Source organism: Macrosteles quadrilineatus, unplaced genomic scaffold, assembly GCF_028750875.1.
Source record: "Macrosteles quadrilineatus isolate MER2022 unplaced genomic scaffold, UCM_ALF_1.0 Scaffold_1__1_contigs__length_201487025, whole genome shotgun sequence".
Taxonomy (NCBI): domain Eukaryota; kingdom Metazoa; phylum Arthropoda; class Insecta; order Hemiptera; family Cicadellidae; genus Macrosteles; species Macrosteles quadrilineatus.
The window spans coordinates 7,281,603-7,304,633 of record NW_026542594.1 but is presented as its reverse complement, the minus strand read 5'-3'; the positions used below and the strand labels follow the sequence as shown (position 1 = coordinate 7,304,633).

The window sequence follows — 23,031 nt, the reverse complement described above, 5'->3', positions numbered from 1 at the left end:
GAAAAGTTTATGGGTTTATTACAGATCTTAAAACAATGGGGTTTTTTGCAGTGACAAAAAATGTATCGTTTCATTAAATTATTACACTGTAATACATAAGTCTTACCTGAGTGTCACCAACAGTCGTTCTTCAGCTGGTACTGACATCCTCATATTTGTATTTTGGCGGGTTATTACTGGACACATTAGTAGTAACAATTGGTCAAAACTATCAACACTCATTCGTGAGTACATGAAAAATTTTTCTGGATATTTTCTTAAATCCGTGTATAATAGGTAAAATTGGCCTTTCAAAATCCTCGGACTGTATATTGGATGGACCCAATATTTTCTTTTACGTTTCCTAGCACGGAATCTCATTAGTAACGCACATACGACCGCGGTTTCTGTCACATCCATCCTTTAACACTCTCGATAGACGACTAAACAGTCGTGGCGTGTGCGCACCCACAGTCAACGACCAAACAGTCTTGACGACTTTTCAGTTGTGCACCCAACTCCAGCCAGACAGTCGGCAGACAGTCGGCCGACAAAAAGTCTCTCGTGCGCGGTAGGCCTAATAGTCACAAAACCTGTAAGAGTACCTATATGGGTACCGAATGAGATTGGATGTTCAGCTCATTCCAGGAACAGATCATTTTTGAAACCGAGAAAGTGAAAATGATCGTGGCGAATTTGAGCAGGCTGTTGAGAAATGTTGTTGGATCGGTTGGCAGCAAGCAACGGTTGTTATGGTGTCCATTGTCCACCATCCACTCCATTCTTCTTTTTAAATATAAAACAACTCAGAGGAAAGATGGCAGCGGTCCACAGGAGAAGAGCTCTCTGGATTACAATGTTTGAGCTACTCGTCCTCATAGTTGCAGGAGTAATTCTTATGGAACTTCTTGTTTTTGTACAGAAGCAGATATTTGATGGGAATGGAGCTTTGAGTCACACCGAAGCTCGAAATTGTATGTAAGGCTGACAATATCACAGGGCGGGGGCGAGGGATGAACAGCAAGGAGGATAACGCTGCTCGAGACTCATTTGGTAGGCCTATCTCCGAAGGTGGGTTAAGCAAAAAATGTCTATAACTTAGGTTACAGCTACTCATGTTTCTGAAAAGTTTTACTTGTAATGGTACCTAACTGCAAATTGTAATAAAGTATCGTTAACAATCCTACAGTACAGTTACTCTTGTATTAACTGCTTTCTAGAATATAGTTAATTATAAGAAGTTTTTTTTTTAATAAGTGAAAGTCTACCACCAGGGGCAAAAAAGTAAATTCATTAATTATTGATGGGTAAGTTACTACCTGGGATTGGTAATGGTAATGGCCAAATGCTCTCAGTGAGTTTGTTACAGATCAACAAGTAGTTTACAAGACACAGGGGATGATTACATTAATCCTGTAAAATTATCGCAACCCCTATTCTAAGTTAAGTCAATTTGAATATAAATCTAAGATCTGGACAGTAACTTATGTACGTAGGAACATTATGTAGTAAATTTACTATTTCCCCATCCCCACTACTCCAGCCGTAATTAGATAAAATAGATAAATATATATTGTACAATATTAGCCTACTGTACGATAAAATGGTTTTGGTAATTTAGTGATAATAATTTACTAATGGTAATTTGTGGTATTATTTCAACAAAATTAATTATACAACAAATAAAACATTCTCTCTTTTATACAAGTAAACTTGTGTGGGGCTGTCTGCACTCTGCAGACCGATATTCCCAAACCAGACGCTCTGCGGCCAAGGTTCAACCAGAAACTTGGTAAGCTGGTTGAACCAAACCCTCAGACCACAGGCGGTCTGAGATTCCCCACCACTATATGTCTGGTCTGTGAGTGTGTAAAAGTGGCACTGGACGGAACCAACAATAAAATTGTTGAGCTGATTTATAACTAAGGATGACAAATCTATTTAATCTATGCCACAACCCACTTGTAAAAATATGGGACATGTAGTTGCATGCCGATTTTCAACTAGCCACTGCTTGAAAAAAAATTGGCTAGCCGACACTCCGACAGCCGACAGCCGACAGCCGTTGTTTTGGTTTTGGTTGTTGTTGTTGTTGTTTTTCACAATCACAAGTCGACGAAACCAAAACCACGAAACTGGAAATTAATCGTTTTGATTTTAGCGAATTTCCCTATAGGGAAGTAGCTATTACCGTAGGTGGCACGATAAGACCTAGACCTGGGACCGATTTACTTTTTCATTTTGATGTCCCCAGAGGCCAAAAACACCATTCGTTCAAATTTTTATATATGTATATATATATAGACTTATATATATATAGATATATATATATATATATATACGTCCGTGAACGCGATAACTTGAGTAATTTTTGTCCGATTTTGATTAAATTTGGTTTAAAGGTGTAAAGCGGGATAAACTTGAATGAGTTCGCGAACCAGCACGATCGGACCATGGGAACGGGGCTTTACGGGGGGTTTTATGGGGTAAAAATTGGTTTTTCTCACTTTTGACCCTCAAAACACAAAATTTCCCGATTTCTCTTTAGACCTTTTTAAAGAGCTTAAAAAACAAATTTTTTAGTATATAAAAGTATTTTTGTTCGATTATTAGTAACGGAGAAAATTAAAAAAATTGTAAATTTAAAATTCCCATGTTATTCTTATGGAGAATATAGTCAAATGTTGTAGTTTGCTTGTTTATGGATATATTTTGATCAAACTTGGCAAATTTATTTATTTTGTACTAAGCTATCAATATTTTACTCAAAAACACACTTTATTAGTTTCCTTGTAGCAGCAAACCTAGGTACTCGTTAAACCTAATGTTATTAAAATATATTTAACTGAAAATCAATTCAGACAAATGGAAATTCGCTTAGTCGGCAGGTTTGCTGCGGCGGGGGTATTTGTTATTGTTATTGTTGTTCGCCACCAATGCCACCTTATGATGGAGTTATTTAACCTTGCTTTGGCTAAACGTCTTAAGTAATAATGGTAATAGTCGTCAGAGTCAAGCTCAACCCTTTTTTATTTAAAAATTGTGCTAAATAAAAAAACACATGACATGAGTAAAACCTAACCTCAATCTTCAACAGGAACAGACTGCAGAACATTAAATGTATGCTTTTCAGCATACCATACTTCCATCTCAGACAAACATTTTAACTTTTATTTATTTATTTCCCAACGGATTGCAACTTTTTACAAAATATGTGTATACAATTGAGATGGCATTTGCAATATTACTATATGTCTGGTCTGTGAGTGTGTAAAAGTGGCACTGGCTGGACGGCAGCATAACTTAAAAGAATGTTGTCGTTCTAGACCTAGTCTTGAGAACCTCAATACTCAATTAATTTTCTGAGACAGTTCTAAGTTAACTTATTTCCAATCAAAGTGGAGCAGACTAGGCTAGGGGTCTGACTTAGGGGAGGTACGAATGAGGCATTTAGTTCAAAATTCCTTCGTGAACAGCGCTGTAGTAGAGAGCACTTTGGCAATGAAGGTTTACTAATCGCAAAAATAGTTCTGTTCATAAAATAAAATTATAAATGTCTCAAATTCAATTTTATTATTTTTTAATTATAAAATTAAACTATCATAACCTAACCGAACTAACCAAACTTGCTGATAAAGAAATAATATAACAAAAGTTTAGTAATCGGAAAAATAAGTTAATTCTGTTTATTAAATAAAACTAGAATTTGCTCAATTAAAATTTTGTAATGACTTAATAATAAAATTAAACTGTAATAACCGAACCAAACCAACCAAACTTGCTGATAATAAAAAAATCTTGGACAAAAAGTAAATGCTACCAGCAGGATTCGAACCCGGGACCTACTGTATATCAGCCCGGCACGCTAACCAGACCACCGAGGCCGATGGCTACCGACCGTTTTGTTACGGTAATGGCGTTCCCTCAGCTAATAAGAAGCCCACAGCTGTCATCGTAGCCTCTTCTATACCTCCCCTGAGTAAATACCCTAGGCTAGGCTAGTCACACTAGTGAAGAAGAAGTTGTGGCCACTGGCCTGGCCACAACTTTGCAAAAAGGAGAGTGCCTTCCTTCTCCTTCCTGAGCTAGGTTTTATGCTGTGCTAGCAATGTAAATGTAACTTAGGCCTTTATTGTATAAACTTAAAAGCAATGTCGGGGAAACTTGAGACAAGAATGCCTAATGTTGATAACCCCAATATTCAACATAATAGGCCTACTTTAACAGATAAAATTGATAATGGATTGTCACATGAAAACTCAGAAGATGCTGAAATGTTTGATGATGGAGTTCACCAAAGCATTATTGAAGCGTTTGGTAATTCAATTTGGTAAGCTGAATTTTATTACTCTAATTTCGTAGTACAACCTAACTAAGTTATAAGATAGGCCTTGCACACAAAATTCAAAAAAAGTGTAAATTGAAAATTCCCAAGGTATTTTTATGGTTTGAATAATTTGAAAATAAAGTGATGTAGCTTGCTTGTCTATGTTCACATTATGTAGGCGTGGTAATTATTAAACTTACTGTATCACACTGGTACGGTATATGACGTAATTTTTAGATGTCTACTTACAGTATTTTTTATGCTGAATCCAAAAATGCAATCAGTTTTGCCGGAGAGATTCCTAAGTGGCCGTAAGTGTACAATTAATTAATTAATATCAAGCTTAAGTTTTTGAATTATTCACATATTTGTAGTTTGGACCAGTCCAAGTTCTTTTAGCGACTAACACTGAAAGAGGGGAAGGTTTGTGGGAGTGGAAACATTTGTCGTTGTCATTTGACAATCATTCGGTACTAAACAGACAAAACCTCACACGACGACATGAGAGCAAAATCAGAATTACAATAGGCCTATGCAATAATCCGATTTTCAAAAGCAAATTAACTTTGGTGCCATTTAGAAAATACATTAACTTAACTATTACGATACATAAACTATAATCACATCTACAAAAATTATAAAAAATGGAATTTATTCTTGTAGCCTAAAATAGTTAGGCTACTTACCAGATAGAATAGAAAGCTATAATAGAAGATAGGCCACTGCCGACATGATCGTCCTCATTCCAACCCTCACTCAATGTATGTTAATGAACGTGCCATAATGCATAATCCCATAGGTACATAATCTTATGTGCCTTAAAGTGAAAACGTGCCACAGTTCATAATTTCATGTATCAGCAACTAATAAATGATATTACATTTTTATGTAATAAGGAAACCCCGAAAATAAGAGATTCCAAGCTTGGTAACAATATTTTCTTTAGCCCTAAGACATAGGCCTACTGCAGTAAAGAAGTTATTATTATTAAGCTCAGCTAATCTAATCTAATCTAACCTAACTTAACCCAACTCGACCTTCATATTAACCAGACTTATTTAACAGATGTTTAAATAAAAATATAAATTTCGGCTTTTCCCTGGAAGTAACTTAATAAGTCCTGCAGTCTATGGTTAACATTTAAAACTAGGCCTAACTTACGTCCATATGTTTAGTTGTTAACAAAGGGAATTGAGTTTGATTAAGTGTCAACAGCCACCGCCGTTCCCAAACTTTAGCCCTTAACTGTACTTAAGTGATGACCTTTCTTAATATTCTGAGATGTATATTTGCATATCTACGTGAAAATACCTTCAATTTGACACCTCAAACGTTAAAATCCGTCAAGCCGTTATCGAGTTATGACTGTGAAAAGAGAACTGCTTGCGTATTAGATTTTTAAATCGCATTTCATGTCAGAAAAGGCATGTGAGGAAGATAGGTCGGACTTTATGCGGATTTGTGACTCTATTAAACTTAAGTCCTTTGAAGTGAGGTTAGATTAGGTAGGTTAAAGGTTAGGGTTATAGGCCTAATGACCTTGCTTGAACATTTTTTATATTGTTTGTGTTTTACCCACTATTTCAATTGTGCAAAAACCTGGAATCAGCATAAATAAATGAGTAGGTTTATTTTAACCTAACCTTTACCTTCATAATCTAACCTCACTTCAAAACACTTAATACAGTCACGAATCCGCATAAAACCTGGCCTACAATCCTCACATGCCTTAATAAGAACTGATTATTTGGTTTCAAAACAAATTGATTTAATTTCGCATTAAGTATGAACAGCTGTTTGCTCTCCTCAATCAGTCCTTACTCCTCAGTTCACATATGGACCCGACCAGACCACGCCATATTATCTTCAGTACCGCTCAATTATCCGTAGATTCGTAATATTAACCTTTGTTTTACGGCAAACTTACGAATCTCTCCGACAAAAACTGATTGAATTTTTGGATTCAGCGTGAAAAAAACTGTAAGTAGACATGTAAAAATCCCATCATATCCCAGTGTAGATACAGTGAATAGCCTATTAGCCAGTGGCTTGCAGACGCGTCCACAAAATTAAGCATCAGGTCATCAGGGCACAAATTCAAATAAATTTAAGTGGATAAAAATTTGTGTCTCGGATACATTTTATACAATTTAAAACTTAACTTTCTCATCATGAGATATAGGGCTAGAGTTAACTAAACTTCTTATGAGGAACTCCCCTTCATTTTTTACTTTCTCCCCCTATACCATAGTATAGGCCTATAAGGAGAATGTATTGTTTTCGTCAAAATTTTTGAGTTTCAGTTTTGAGTGGATATATCCGTTTTGGGTTCCCCCAACCCAAAAAAGTGGTTTTCGAAGTGATGTCTGTGTGTGTGTGCCTGTGTATCTGGATGTGTACAGAGCTAGGGACTAGACACCTGTGGTCCGATTTCCATGAAATTTGGTGTGTAGGTTCTAATCCATGGTATCTCTAGGCGTTTTAATTGTTTTTTTGAAATTTTGATTTTTAATAGGGTATAGGTATCTAAAAACCCATAAAATAACGGAAAAATCTGGTTTTTTTTAAATAGCCCTAACGATTTTGATAAAAATTTAGTCTATAAGTATAAAAGAGGATGTTTGTATATATATATTTGGCAGTGATAGACTCAGACACCGCTGAACCGATTGCCACGAAACTTGGTACATACGTGTAGAATTTCATGGAATAGGTTTATACACCATCAATTTTGTGATCCGTCCAATCGGCTCCGCCCCAGTGGCTCTGGAGTTTCCCATGTTAACCTTGTGAGAAATGGAATTAATGAATCTTAACAGCTGTTTCAATTAAACAAGTTGGTTCTGTTCTATGATGTTCAATAGCATTAAAGTTACAAGGATTACCAACAGGGTGCAGCACTATTATTTTTTTTACATTTATGACAACAGTTAATTTGCAACCAAAAGGTGAGTGAGTATAGTGAACGAACTTCAACCTGGAGGCGAGTTAGCGTAGTGAACGAGCTAACCTGAAGGCAAGTGAGCGTAGCGAACGAGCTAACCTGAAGGCAAGTGAGCGCAGCGAACGAGCTCCAACCTAAAGGTGAGTGAGCGTAGCGAACGATCTCCAACCTAAAGGTGAGTGAGCGTAGCGAACAAACTTCAACCAGGACGTGATTGAGCCATGCGAACGAGATCTTCTTGAAAATTAAGAAGTTAAACGGGGCAAAGCCCGCGGGTTACAGCTAGTTTGTTATATAGGCCTAGACCTTTAAATTCTGAACAGAATGGTACAAATCCTAATTCTGTAAAAATTGCGGTTCAAAAGTAATTGTGAATTTGTTATTTTTCCATAAAATAGCAAAAAAAAAAAAAAAAATTTTTAGATAAAGAAATCTAAAATAATTTAGAAATAAATTTTTTTTTTATCAAAATGAATATGTTATTGTCCTATAAAATAAAAATAAAAATAGTACAGCACCCCATTGCTGTAACAATTATGGCTCAAAAGTCATATCATATTTAGCCTACTCTCACCGCGTACCCATGATAAAGGTTGTTGACAATCAGGTTGGTGAAAGTAAGTTTCATGTGTCAGAATGCTGATACCGTTTATTTAGATGTTTTTGGGATGGTTTCAAATTCGGGTATACTTCCAGACAGACAAACACAGACTTTGCTCGTATTTAAGTAGGCTATAGGATATCTTTAGCTAAACAATTGAGTTTAGTAAAATATTAATTTTATTGGTTGTAAAATTAATGTCCACGAAATGTGAACATTTCAAACTAAAACTTGAAAATTGTTTATAACAATGTTGCTTAACGTTCATCTTCGTCTTCGACTTATTTTCTTCCCCAGGCCAAGCTTTTGTTAATGCTCAACAGATGCTCTTTAGGAAATCCTGGGTTGAAAAGCAGCCCATCTATTGTTCGGACACGGCTCTAGGTTAACCCAGCGCTGAATTCTCTTGGTCCAATATCAACAAAACAAATGCTGGTTTCAGGATCATGCCGTGGGAGTTTTGAATTATGAGAGAATAGGCAAGAGTCAATGGAAGCTATTGGTACACTATGCCATTATTTAAAAATACAGTTACAATAGAGAAACAATGCCGCCACCTTAGGTTGATTCCATTGTATTTACAATCTCATTTATAACCGGATGATTTTTTTCTACAGCCATAACAATGTTTAGTTTGTAAGATAAAACTAATGGAACACTTATAAAAATACATGTTTTTAGTTAACTTGTTTTGTAGGTCTAGAATAATAAATCATGTTCAAACTGAAACCAAGAATTAATCGAGGAACGCACTTAAATAATACATAACAAGGTGATTATCAGAAATAATAATGGATCAAAAATGGTAACTTGTTATTTATAAGCAAATTATCCCAAAAGCAAACTTGTTTGCATTATTATTTAAATTAAACTGATCCAAAAACGCCCAAACCACATAAAATACATGTTAATGCTATGTAGTTCAAGCTATTAACGTCATTTGTTTATGTTTATAATCCATACAATTTCTGTTCTAATATCTTTCATTAGCAGTTGCAATAACTCCTTCAAGTCAACAGCTGATCTAATGCCTTTGTTTATGTGTCAAATACTGCTTCCATAAGGATTACATTGAAACTTTGAGGACCTGTGGAACGGATTCCTTAAGGAATCTTTTTACGCCTTATAGATGTTAGCACTCATCACAATATGGTCTTTATCACCATGCAAAATTTGAAAATGATTGATTCTAAGCCGTCTAGGAAGAGTTTGGGTATGAAGAAAGGCATTTAAGAATCAACGTATAAGAGCTTCGCTCGCTCCTCTCAATAATGACATTTTGGAAATTTGTTTCTTCATACTGAGCTATCAATATTTCAATAAATAATACACCTTATAAATTGTATTTCCTTTAGCAGCAAACCTAGCACTCATTAAAATTAGCTTAATGCAATAAATCTGAAATTAAATCCTATACTCTAATACGAGCAATGTTTGCTTGTATGTATGTATGTATGCTTGCTTGCAGAAAGATCTCGAAAACGGCTCCAAGGATTTTCTTCAAATCTTGTAAATAGTTTATTTTTGGCCTAAAAACGAGTTTTCTGCGCAAAAACACAAATCTAATTACGTAGGAAAATGAAACTGAAAGTCACATTTTTTTAACATTAGTCTTGGGTTGCTAAGTAACGATGTTGGTTGAATTGAATAACAAGGAAAAAGTAAACAAAAGACTTGTATGTTGTAGGGTCTGACTTAAGGGAGGTACAAATGAGGCAACGATGACATCATAGTTTAGTTCAAAATTCTTCCGTTAACAGCGTTGTAGTAGAGAGCACCCTAGTTAGTTATAAAATTAAGAAAAATTATAAAATTAATTTTAGAATTTTTCAATTATTAAATTAAACTGTCATAACCTAACCAAACTAACCAAACGTGCTGATAATGAAAATATCGAATGAAGGTTTACAAATATAGGCTAAATATAGTTTTGTTCACGAATAAAATTATAAATGGCTAAGATTCAATTCTATAATTTTTTTATTATAAAATTAAACTGTCATAACCTAACCAAACCAACCAAACTTGCTGATATGAAAAATTTGTTGACAAAAAGTTAGTGCTGCCAGCGGGATTTGAACCCGGCACCTTCGGATTATCAGCCTGATGCGTTAACCATCACACCACCTAAGCCGATGACTGAATTCCGTATCGTTGCGGTAATGGTGTTCCCACAAGAGGAGATCTGACAGCTGACGTCATCGAAGGCTCTTCTGTACCTCCCTTGAGTAAATACCGTAAGTTGTAACATGTGTTACAAAGCGATCTACCCACAGTATACTAGCAAATTACAAACAGTACAAAAGGAAAACATCAGTTGTTATTGAGCAAAGATTATACTGAAGATTACTCGATACATTGTAGTTAAGGTTAGCATCGCGGAGTGTGAAAAGCGTCTGGGGCAGTTGGATTATGTATCTAAAATACTAAAATACTATGGAAAGGGAGATAAAATAGGTCCGCGACGTAGAAGTGGTGAAGGAAGTAGTAAAGGCGAGCAGTGTGGAATGTGGGAGCCGTTTGTGAAAGTTGAAAAAATTTATCTGCAATACTTAAATAATAAGAGAAGGGAAACAGCTCCACGACGTAGGGAATAGTGACACAAGTAGTAAAGGCAGGCTGTCCGGAGTGTGGGATCTCTTTATGTAGAAACATAAATGACGATTAGATTAAGGTATTTGCAATCCTAAAATGCTGTGGGAAGGGAGGAAAACAGGTCTGTGACGTAGGAAGTGGTAAAAGAAGTAGTAAAAGCGAGCAGTCCGGAGTGTGGGAACTGTTTATGACGATTAGATTAAGGTATCTACAATCTTAAAATGCAATGGGAAGGGAGGGAAACAGGTCCGTGACGTAGGAAGTGGTGAAGGAAGTACTCAAGGCGAGCTGTCCGCACTGTGGAAACTGTTAATGGCGATTAGATTAAGGTTTCTAAAATCCTAAAATGCTATGGGAAGGGAGGAAAACAGGTCCGTGATGTAGGAAGTGGTGAAGAAAGTAGTCAAGGTGAGCTGTCCGGAGTTTGGGAACTTTATGACGATTAGATTTAGGTATCTGCAATCCTAATATGCTATGAGAAGGGAGGAAACAGGTCCGTGTCGTAGGAAGTAGTGATGAAAGTAGTAAAGGCGAAAAGTTCAGAGTGTGAAACTTTATAACGATTACATTAAGGTATCTGCAATCTAAAAATGCCGTTGTAAGGGAGGGCAACAGGTCCGCGACGTAGGAAGTGGTGAAGGAAGTAGCAAAGGTGAGCAGTCCGGAGTGTGGGAACTGTTTATGATGATTAGATTAAGGTATATGCAACCTTGAAATGCAATGGAAAGGGAGGGAAACAGGTCCGTAGGAAGTGGTGAAGGAAGTAGTAAAGGCGAGCCGTCCGGAGTGTGCGAACTGTTTAAGACGATTAGATTAAGGTATCTGCAATCCTAAAATGCTAAGGGATGTGAGGGAAACAGGCCCGCAACGTAGGAAGTGTTTAAGAAAGTAGTAAAGGTGAGCAGTCTGGAGTGTGGGAACTGTTTATGACGATCATATTAAGGTATCTGCAATCCTAAAATGCTATGGGAAGGGAAGAAAACCGGTCAAGACGTAGGAAGTGGTGAAGGAAGTAGTAAAGTAGTCCAGAGAGTGTGAACTGTTTATGACAATTAGATTAAGGTATCTGCAATCCTAAAATGCTTGGGAAACAGGCCAGCAACGTAGGAAGTGGTGAAGGAAGTAGTCAAGGCGAGCTGTCCGTAGTGTGGGAGCTGTTTATGATGATTATATTAATGTATCTGCAATCCTAAAGTGCTATGGGAACGGAGGGAAACAGGTCCACGACGTAGGGAGTTGTGAAGGAAGTAGTCAAGGCGAGCATTGTGGATTGTGGGAATTGATTAATGTATCTGTATTACTAAGACTGCTTTTAGAGTAAACGATTTTTCCCGAGCAAAGCTCGGTCCCCGGTTACTAGGAAATAAATTTGACAATTTTAAGTGAATAATTTAGTGGGATTCCAGCCAGGTAGGAAATTTGCTTAGTCTGATGCAGGTGGGTATGTTTTAACTTGTTTAGAGATAAGATTCACTTACTTGGAGTCATGAAATGAACTAAAAGTTGTTGAATCCCTTGGCTAATATTTCACTCTTCCACCAAAAATTTGTCACTCAAACACAAATGAGTGACAAAATCCCCCTTTACATATTGTGGAGAGTATGTTGAATGATAAATAAACAAACAAGATTCCATTAATACATCACTGCAGGACCTCTTTAGTAAATGGGCTCAGGGGCTGAAGAGATTTTATGTTAGTTGGGGGTGCAAGGAAGAGAAAAATTACTCTGCAAAGAACGGAGCAGGTAACAATCTCTAGGGCCCATGACGTGTCTCATAGACCTGCATCACTGGAAGCTACTTTGGCTAGACCAAAATTAGCTTTGCTTATATGTTAGGTCTACGTTTGATATCCATATACAAATCCCAAAGTACGGTACTCATGAACTTTTGAGAAAACTACAAGTCACAACCCCATAAACCCTATAGGTACGTTTGTCATGACGAGAAACCTTACATAAAACTATCCATTATTTCATAAATTGCCCTTTAAAGTCGTAATTACTTTCCAAAGGGAACTTTACATGTACCGATGCACCTAATGTTAAAAATACCCCAGCTGTACTTTGTTTGTTATTCTTTCAATTAATTACCTTATTAAAATCAGGTGTGATTATTTGTTTGTATTACTGTATTCTGTTTTGTTTACATCAGCTTAACTTAACCAATCAATAGTGTTTTATTAATACTTATGAAGTCAAATGGGGTGAAGCACGTGGGTAACATCTAGTTCTCATAATGACTAAAAATTTTGTAAGTATTTTGTTAGTAGATCTATTCCAGATAAGATTTCCAACATTATATATCTATGGTAATGTAACCTTATTTTATTTTCAGGAATAATGCTGTGCATTTAAATACAATAGATATCTATGGAAACAGTTTTATACCAGAAGATGACGAAACAGAATCCCAGGCTATCAACATGATTCACTCAAAGTTAGCAAAATTCCGTGGGAAATGGTTAAATTTGCCAGATTTGAGCAATGTAAGTAAAAAATCACTACCTAGACATAAGTCATATATGGCTTTGTTGTTAACCATCCAACTTAGTTTGTATCCTGCTACATTGGGCTACTAACTAGGAGGATTAAACATTAAGGAGAGGACACACTGTAGTTTCGTTGAAGCCAGCGTACTGGGAGGGGGAGGCAGCGCTACTCTCCCGCCCCCCTCTCATTCTGCGTTGTATGGGTTACTGGAAGAATTGGTAACAGAAATATCAATTAACTATTTAAAAATTAGACTACATCATGCTACGGAAATTAAAAAGTTAAGTTCTAACCGTAATATTAGGAACCTATTAAGAGGAAAGTCATATTTAAGAACCAAGAGTAGTACTGTATGTGTATTTGAACATTTTTCTTAAAGATAAATAAAATAAGTTTTAATCCTTTAAAGAATGTTAAACGCACTTTGGTGTCAGAAGACGTGATGATTATTGAAGATTTACACTTTTTACTCGAAGTTTCTTTAGAGAAACAGGTCAAATAAATATAGTTCAATATATTAAAAATCAAGAATTTCATTGCCAAGAAATTGTTTTACTTTTTATGTTCGTAATTTAATTGTAATGGCTGTTGGTGTATAAAAAAGTTATAAAAAAGAGCGGCTTTGCATTTTTCCTTAACTTTGGCTATTTCAAATCACCTGCCTAGCACATAAATGCCTTAAAACTAGTAAAAAATGATATTAACAAATCGAGAAAACTATGAAAAATGCAAATTTAAAATATACTCACCACCCGAATTAAATTTTTCATTTTAACCTATAATTAGTAAGATTGTTTTATAAACTGGAAAAAAAACTGTAGCCTATTGTAATAATTTTTCTAAATACCACTTTTAAATATAGGTAAATATATATTTTTTTTTTTTATTACAAGAAACTCTTAAGAAACACAAATAAATTGTTTAACACAAATTAAAGTAATCATATGTTCAAAGTCCAGGCCAATTCTTTCAACTTTAAATGTTCAATAATAAATTATAAATAATAGTTTTAATAAGAATGATTGACACCACTCGATAGGAAATTTAATTTACTTTAAGAATGCTATCGGTGCATAACACAGGTGTTTTAGTTTAGCGGCAATTTTAATTTGAAACAGCGCGCGTTGCGTTTTTCCCTATCTCTCCCATGTTTTAGCTGAAGCTTTTTGCTCCGCGTGCCCCTCTAGTGTTCTTCTAGAGCTGGCTTCACCGTAACATGTGTATTCCTATTCGCGTGCCCTCTCCTTAATGTTTAATCCTCCCAGGCTAGTAAGTTGGGCTATTCACAGGTCACAATATGTGTAGAAGTAAATACATTTTTTAATGCTATACTTTTTGTTGTAATTAATAAGAATTGATAAGAATTAAAATCTCAACTCGCACATATAAATAGCTAGTATTAATGGTTGGTTATAGTGCTTGCCTAGTAATCAGAAGGTACCAGTTCACCAAAGATGTAGATGACTAGCATTAGTGGTTATAGTACTCGCCTAGTAATCAAGGTTGCCAGTTACCACAGATGTAGCAAACTATTCTTAGTGGTTATAATGCTGGCCTAGTAATGAGAAGGTTGCCGGTTCACCACAGATGTAGATGACCAGCATTAGTGGTTATAGTACTCGCCTAGTAATCAAGGTTGCCAGTTACCACAGATGTAGCGAACTAGCCTGAGTGGTTATATTGCTTGCCTAGTAATCAGAAGTTTGCCGGTTCACTAGAGGTGTAGATGACTAGCATTAGTGGTTATAGTACTCGCCTAGTAATCAAGGTTGCCAGTTACCACAGATGTAGCGAACTAGCCTGAGTGGTTATATTGCTTGCCTAGTAATCAGAAGTTTGCCGGTTCACCACAGGTGTAGATGACTAGCATTAGTGGTTATAGTACTCGCCTAGTAATCAAGGTTGCCAGTTACCACAGATGTAGCGAACTAGCCTGAGTGGCTATATTGCTTGCCTAGTAATCAGAAGTTTGCCGGTTCACTAGAGGTGTAGATGACCAGCATTAGTGGTTATAGTACTCGCCTAGTAATCAAGGTTGCCAGTTACCACAGATGTAGCGAACTAGCCTGAGTGGTTATATTGCTTGCCTAGTAATGAGAAGGTTGCCGGTTCACCACAGGTGTAGATGACCAGCATTAGTGGTTATAGTACTCGCCTAGTAATCAAGGTTGCCAGTTACCACAGATGTAGCGAACTAGCCTGAGTGGTTATATTGCTTGCCTAGTAATCAGAAGTTTGCCGGTTCACTAGAGGTGTAGATGACTAGCATTAGTGGTTATAGTACTCGCCAGGTAATCAAGGTTGCCAGTTACCACAGATGTAGCGAACTAGCCTGAGAGGTTATAATGCTGGCCTAGTAATGAGAAGGTTGCCGGTTCACCACAGATGTAGATGACCAGCATTAGTGGTTATAGTACTCGCCTAGTAATCAAGGTTGCCAGTTACCACAGATGTAGCGAACTAGCCTGAGTGGTTATATTGCTTGCCTAGTAATCAGAAGTTTGCCGGTTCACTAGAGGTGTAGATGACTAGCATTAGTGGTTATAGTACTCGCCAGGTAATCAAGGTTGCCAGTTACCACAGATGTAGCGAACTAGCCTGAGAGGTTATAATGCTGGCCTAGTAATGAGAAGGTTGCCGGTTCACCACAGATGTAGATGACCAGCATTAGTGGTTATAGTACTCGCCTAGTAATCAAGGTTGCCAGTTACCACAGATGTAGCCAACTAGCCTGAGTGGTTATAATGCTGGCCTAGTAATGAGAAGGTTGCCGGTTCACCACAGATGTAGATGACTAGCATTAGTGGTTATAGTACTCGCCTAGTAATCAAGGTTGCCAGTTACCACAGATTTAGCTAACTAGCCTGAGTGGTTATAGTGCTGGCCTAGTAATGAGAAGGTTTCCGGTTCACCACAGATGTAGATAACCAGTCTAAATGGTTATAGTACTGGCCTAGTAATGTCAAAGGTTGCCGCTTCACCAGAGATGTAGATGACTAGCAACAGTGGTATACGTACTTACTTGTATACTTGTGATGATCCCACTAGTAGCTTTCCAGCCGTGGTCGTGAAAGGTGTTTAATTTTCAGGTGGGGCCTATCTTCTCTTAATCCTCCAAAAATTCTTCTAGTTTGTAGTAGGCCTTTTCTAATAAATAATTTTTGAGTTTTTTCTTGAATAAATTTTTGTCTTGGCAGCTTCTTATGTCTTCTGGCAATTTATTAAATATCTTACTTGTTGAGTGATGTGGTCCAGTTATTTACCCTACCAATGATGTTCGGTGACAATTCAGGTGTATATGGTTTTGTTGCCTGGTGTTGTAATTATGTATTTCGTGGTTGTGTTTGAAGACTTCCGGAAATTTCCATATCATCATAGCTGATTCCAATATATAAACGGAGGTAAGGGTGGGAACTTTAAGATTAATAAAAAGTGGTCTGCAATGTTCTAAAAAATGGGTTTTACAAATTATTCTAATAATTCTCTTTTGTAGTAGAAAGACTCTGTTTGCTTCACTGTTGTTGCCCCAAGGTGGTTATAGTACTTGCCTAGTAATCAAGGTTGCCAGTTACCACAGAAGTAGCCAACTAGCCTGAGTGGTTGTAGTTCTGGCCTGGTAATTAGAAGGTTGCCGGTTCACCACAGACGTAGATGACTAGCATTAGTGGTTATAGTACTCGCCTAGCAATCAAGGTTACCAGTTACCACAGATTTAGCTAACTAGCCTGAGTGGTTATAGTGCTGGCCTAGTAATGAGAAGGTTGCTGGTTCACCACAGATGTAGATAACTAGTCTGAGTGGTTATAGTGCTGGCCTAGTAATGAGAAGGTTTCTGGTTCACCACAGATGTAGATGACTAGCCTGAGTGGTTATAGTGCTGGCCTAGTAATGAGAAGGTTGCCAGTTACCACAGATGTAGATAACTAGTCTGAGTGGTTATAGTGCTGGCCTAGTAATGAGAAGGTTTCTGGTTCACCACAGATGTAGATGACTAGCCTGAGTGGTTATAGTGCTGGCCTAGTAATGAGCAGGGGCGGACTGGCCCGCCGGCCTACCGGCCGGTGGGCCGATACGCCTTCTCAACATTCCAATATTTGCGCCCTCGTTAAAGGAAAAATTCATAAAAAATGTTTAAAAAATGAGACGAGATGTATTTTTTAGAAAGCAAGAGGAAAAACTTAGAGTAAAAGTTTCAGCAGTGAATAGCAAAACATAAAGTCGGGCGTGAGACCTGATAGACACTGTCGACAAGCGAGAGCAAAGCAGCTCTTCTCTCTCGTACGTGTCGGCCTACTCCGAGTGGAAGGCACTTACTTTACTCTGTGGTCTGAGCTACAGCTGTCCTCTTCCCGCGTCATTTTACGCCGAACCCAAAAAAAAACTGCACTGCGACCACGAGTAGTAGAAAAATACCGGTATGGATCATAAACATAAACAAATTACGTTTTTGGCCCGAAAATAAACATTATTTAACATTGCTTAAATGGAACTGCCAAATCATATGTTCAATGCTCAGTATAGGATTCGGGCCAACAACATCATTTGTTTATGTTTGTGATCCATACCGGTATTTTTTTAGTATTCGTGACTGCGACTCGACATCGGTCGGTGTCACGATGTCGTCTGTGGTAAACAACTAGTGAAGATAATTTAATATTATTCATATTTGTTATAATATTTAATTATTGCTCACACTATAACTATTTCAGTTTAAGTCACATTTAATTTTTATCAATGTCAACTCAACTCTCTTGTAAAATGGCGTTTGCCGTGCATGTAATAAATAAATAAAGAGTGTGAGCTGCCAATTAAAATGTGTCTCTCTTTAGTGAGTTTTTGATTTGTGTCTCTGTGTCGAAAGCTTCAATTTATTTTTATATTCTTTACCTACACGGGAAACATGAACGAAAGCAGTATTGTAGAATCACTACTTTAAAAAAAATTAAATAGATTTAGTGACAGTGTATTTGTTAACTTAACCATTACACAGTAAAGGTTAAACAGTAAACAGTATTTTAATATGTGGCTACAGCCTATTAATTAATTATTTCAATATGCACTATGGCACTAATTTTGTCAACTTTCCTATTTTACTTACAGATAGCCAGCCTAAAATACCTTCGTAGTTCTCTCTAGGCTATTTCGTTTGTAGAAATAGGTTAGGTAGGCCTACTTTAGGGTTACAGTTTTGACTTAATGTAATGCTAAAAAAGTTTAAGTCAATAAATTGGTTTTGTTCACAGTGAAAGCATATTGTTTGTGTTAAAATAATTTCATAGAAATCTAAAATATATAACTTCTGTTATTTACAGTGCCAAAAAATACAACAGTTGCAAGTTCAGGCTGTAAACAGGAAGCAAATGATTTATATTGTATGCATGCAGCCAAGCCATGCAAGGGAAAATAAAGAAAATACACAAATTTAATACGAAAGAACCTAAGAAAATCATTTGTATTTTTATTTTTGTTAGGATATTTACTGTCAGAACAGCACCAAGTCGTGTGGGTAAATAGTCTAAATTTTGTAAACCAAACATTAACCAATAGTGTCTGTTACCAGATTTCTGATTTTCCACTGTTAATGCCTCTAGATTGCCTAAAAATGCGAGTTTACAGGTATAAATTTTAAAAAATTCCCCGGACCCCCCTCTGTACAGGGGGGTATTCCATACCCCCCAAACCCCCCGGTTGGCGCCTTCGGGCTGGTCAAGGTTTACGCCCTAATAGAGTACCCAGTCCGCCCCTGGTAATGAGAAGGTTTCTGGTTCACCACAGATGTAGATGACTAGCCTGAGTGATCATAGTGCTGGCCTAGTAATGAGAAGGTTTCCGGTTCATTACAGATGTAGATAACTAGCCTGAGTGAATATAGTGGTGGCTAGTAATGAGAAGGTTGCTGGTTCACCACAGATGTAGATGACTAGCCTGAGTGATCATAGTGCTGGCCTAGTAATGAGAAGGTTTCCGGTTCATTACAGATGTAGATAACTAGCCTGAGTGAATTTAGTGGTGGCCTAGTAATGAGAAGGTTGCAGGTTCACCACAGATGTAGATGACTAGCCTGAGTGATCATCCTTATATATAATTCTGTAAGACAAAATTTTTACCAGGAAATTGTGGACGTCTGGTAAGTTGCAGAAAAGTGGGAGGGGTCTTAAATTAAAGGTCTTGACCCCAGGGACTCAGGAAAAATAGTAGAATTCCTTTATAGTTGCCGGAAAATGAGATATAACTTAAAATATCCACCATAAGAAAAGCATGAGGACTGAAAAACGTCTGCATTCTAATAAGCTATTACTTATTTATTTGCAATGTTTACATTTATTCCGAAATTTAATGTTGTTAAATAATGTTTCAAAATGAAATGTATTTGTTTTATTATTTTTTTCCATTTTTATAATGAGTGAAGTAACTAGACAGGGTAGGGGAAGACCTGCAAGAGTGTCCTGGAATTCATCTGACAAGAAATGCTGAAAGAGATCTTCATATAAGGCCTAACTATGAATGAAATCCACAAGCTGGTTTACAACCTGCCTTCAGAAGAACGCTGGAAAATGAGTTGAGTGTTGTTTCTCACAATTTAGGTCCTCTTAACAACACTTGCATGCATTGTGGCATTGTGGATCCCAGACGTCCTCTTTTTCCCGGACACGTCCTCTTTTTGGGTACAAAAAAAACGTCCGGGGGGATTTTTGGCAATACTTTCAAATGTCCGGGATTTTGACTTTGTGAGATAATAAAAATATATTTCTGCAAGTATTAATATTAGCAATCAGCTTTTATAAGATATCGTCATCATAACATTAAACTAAGATAAAATACTACACTTTAATAATATCTTACGTATAAAAGTGTCATTTCTCTTTCTTTAGGTCAAATTACGTGTATAACGTACGCTAGAAACCATTGGAAATACTGTAGAACCAAACGGAATGGCAGGCGAACAATGGTTTCCCTGCTTTGCGTGACTCTGCTGGCTGATTGTAAACTGAATAACTCTGCTCACTAGTAGCCAGTTTGCCAGGCCAGTACAAGCGACCGTGTAGCATACTAGCGACCGTCGACCAGTGACTAGCTCTTCGTCTGCTTACTTTACGTAGGCCTACTTAACAAAATGGTACCTAGTGTCTCACACTTTGATGCGGAAGGGACGGATTTAATTTCTGGCACAACCACTCACAACCACAAAAAAGTTACACAAAAACTTTATTCTCACATTGACCCCTTGTAAATTGCCACTGGCGTAGTAAAAAAAATAAAACACTGAGTACCAACTATTCAGGCGGTAGCAGTGACGACGCCGTCAACATCGTTAGTTGGGTAGTGTACTTTGTGTAGGTTAACTGTTGCTTGCTATGCAGGTATAATTCAGTCGTGTTGGGTGCTAGTTCATAAACACTTCTTAGATAAAATAAGTTCTCTGGTTCAAAATCATGGTCTGATTTTGGACAAGTTCTGTTTAGCATGCACATTGGCACCAGTTAAAAGTGTGTTTTTGTAAATCAAACATGCTTGAATGTGTTGTAATGTTGCGGTATTCCTTTGATATTAAAACCACAAGTCTCAATAATAAAAAAAATGACATCATACGAGTACAAGTTTATTTAAAAAAATTTTTTTGACCTTTAAAAAATAAACTGGGAAGCTTGAACACATTAAACTAGGTCCTCAAAATAGCTTAAAGACTACTAATTTTAGCACGTTATTTCAAAATTTTTCCCGGGGCCCCCCTTCTTTGCTGGGGGGTATTCCATACCCCCCAGGCCCCCCAGTGACCCCCCCCCCAAATATATGTCTAGGACCGCCCTTGGTGAGTAATTTTGTCCTCTTTTTTGATGGTGGGTCCATGGGAACCCTAATTGTGGCGCATTTCACTTTGCAGAAGAGGCAACAAATGGACATATCAACGCATGTTGCAACGATGAACTCATTAACATGCCACAACCACAATTCAATGACGAACTAAAAGACATGTTTTTACATGATTCTAACTTTATAAAAACCATAAGGCAATACAACAGTGCAATAGCTTTTGCGTCACTTTCCGCTACACAAAGAGATTCCGGGAAATGGGCCTAACTGTTTTAAAACTCAGGGACAAATTCATAGATATATTTCTTACTTACTATCGCTAAATGAGGAGTTTCCACGACAATTATGTCTAAATTAGGGGCTATGGCCCTACAGGCCAAACTAGTAGTCCTGTACTTATAGTACTGGCCTAGTAATGAGAAGGTTGCTGGTTCATCACAGATGTAGATGACTAGCCTGAGTGATCATAGTGCTGGCCTAGTAATGAGGAGGTTGCCGGTTTACCACAGATGTAGATAGCTAGCCAGAGTGATTATAGTGCTGGCCTAGTAATGAGAAAGTTGCCGGTTACACAGATGTAGATAACTAACCTGAGTGATTATAGTGCTGGCCTAGTAATGAGAAGGTTGCAGGTTCACCACAGATGTAGATGACTAGCCTGAGTGATCATAGTGTTGGCCTAGTAATGAGAAGGTTGCAGGTTCACCACAGATGTAGATGACTAGCCTGAGTGATCATAGTGCTGGCCAAGTAATGAGAAGGTTGCAGGTTCACCACAGATGTAGATGACTAGCCTGAGTGATCATAGTGCTGGCCAAGTAATGAGAAGGTTGCAGGTTCACCACAGATGTAGATGACTAGCCTGAGTGATCATAGTGCTGGCCAAGTAATGAGAAGGTTGCAGGTTCACCACAGATGTAGATGACTAGCCTGAGTGATCATAGTGCTGGCCTAGTAATGAGAAGGTTGTAGGTTCACCACAGATGTAGATAACTAGCCTGAGTGATCATAGTGCTGGCCAAGTAATGAGAAGGTTGCAGGTTCACCACAGATGTAGATGACTAGCCTGAGTGGTTATAGTGCTGGCCAAGTAATGAGAAGGTTGCAGGTTCACCACAGATGTAGATGACTAGCCTGAGTGAAATTTGATCAACATAATATACCTATCTATAGGCCTAAACAAATAAACTACAACTGTTTATGCTACTTATTCTGTATAAGAATAACATGGGAATTTTAAATTTAAAGTTATTTTTACTTTTCTCTGTAGGCTAATAATTTAGCAGAATTAATACTTCAATGTACTAAATCTTTTTTAGCTCCTTAAAACGGTTAAACAAGAAATGGTAAAGTATAATTTTTTTGGGTAAATAAAACCCTGTTCCCAAAGTCCGATAATGCTTTTTTGCATATTCGTTATAGAATAATTGTAGGTTTTATACCATTCTTGTATTTGCCTACTCTTGTGTATTTGTGAATAGAATATTTTAATTGAAAACAATCGAGTCTTATTGTTTCCAGGGCTGGGGGAATTAACTTAATCACTCAATTGTTTTATTTAAATTTTAAAAAATTTCCAGAAAACAGCAATCAGTCATATCTAAATATCTTCATTTGTCTTTTTTGTAACCAGTGTTTTATTATTTGTGTTTCCTTGTTGTAGGTTCATATACCAGAATTTTATCTGCCAGGACTACCACAAAATTTCCCTCCACCATTTTATAAAATATCAGTGCTGACGAGGTATGACCAAAAGAAATTGTTCTGTATTTATAGAGACCTGATCTTGAATGATAAAACATTACAGTCTGAAAGCAGAATGACTTTATTTCAGGTAAGTCTCTTTACCATTAATTTTGTGATTTAAATTTCAAGACAAGGTTTTGACCTGTGATAAATACAGGTCTCCGGACAGACTTAAAATTTGGATCAGGTCAAAAGCTTTAGCCTTTTGAGTCTCGAGCCAAAATCAAGTTGCTTTGGCATATATTGATTGAAAAAATGTTAATAGTAATACTTCAATCAGGTAATGCAGTATTTTACATTCTTGTTTGACTTTCAAAACTCCAGAACAGTAAAGAACTTGAAAATAATTTGTAAGACAGTCTCACTGTATTGTTCAGGAACTGAGAAGCAAAGTTGCCAAGGAGTATGAAGAGTTCCAGGAGATTGCCAAGAGAGAGTGGTGCAGAAGTCAGTGGGTGAGAGTTCTACAGATTCCCTCGGAGGTGGAAACTTACATTGACAGCTTGTGGAAGGTACTAAGTAGCCTATTGATGAT

The 23,031-nt window shown here is 37.1% G+C and overlaps 1 protein-coding gene across 2 annotated transcripts in view; it reads left to right on the top strand.

Annotated features, from left to right (window-relative positions):
* Window positions 1-4,039: 4,039 nt before the first annotated feature.
* Window positions 4,040-23,031, top strand: part of LOC128989377 (uncharacterized) — a 100,489-nt gene continuing 81,497 nt past the window's right edge. For both annotated transcript variants that reach the window (XM_054411275.1, XM_054411269.1), the window contains exons 1-4: window positions 4,040-4,309; window positions 12,784-12,934; window positions 22,414-22,584; window positions 22,874-23,008. In XM_054411275.1, coding sequence (XP_054267250.1) covers window positions 4,131-4,309; window positions 12,784-12,934; window positions 22,414-22,584; window positions 22,874-23,008 — 636 coding nt within the window. In that variant the 5' untranslated portion in view covers window positions 4,040-4,130. The remainder of the gene's footprint in view (window positions 4,310-12,783; window positions 12,935-22,413; window positions 22,585-22,873; window positions 23,009-23,031) is intronic.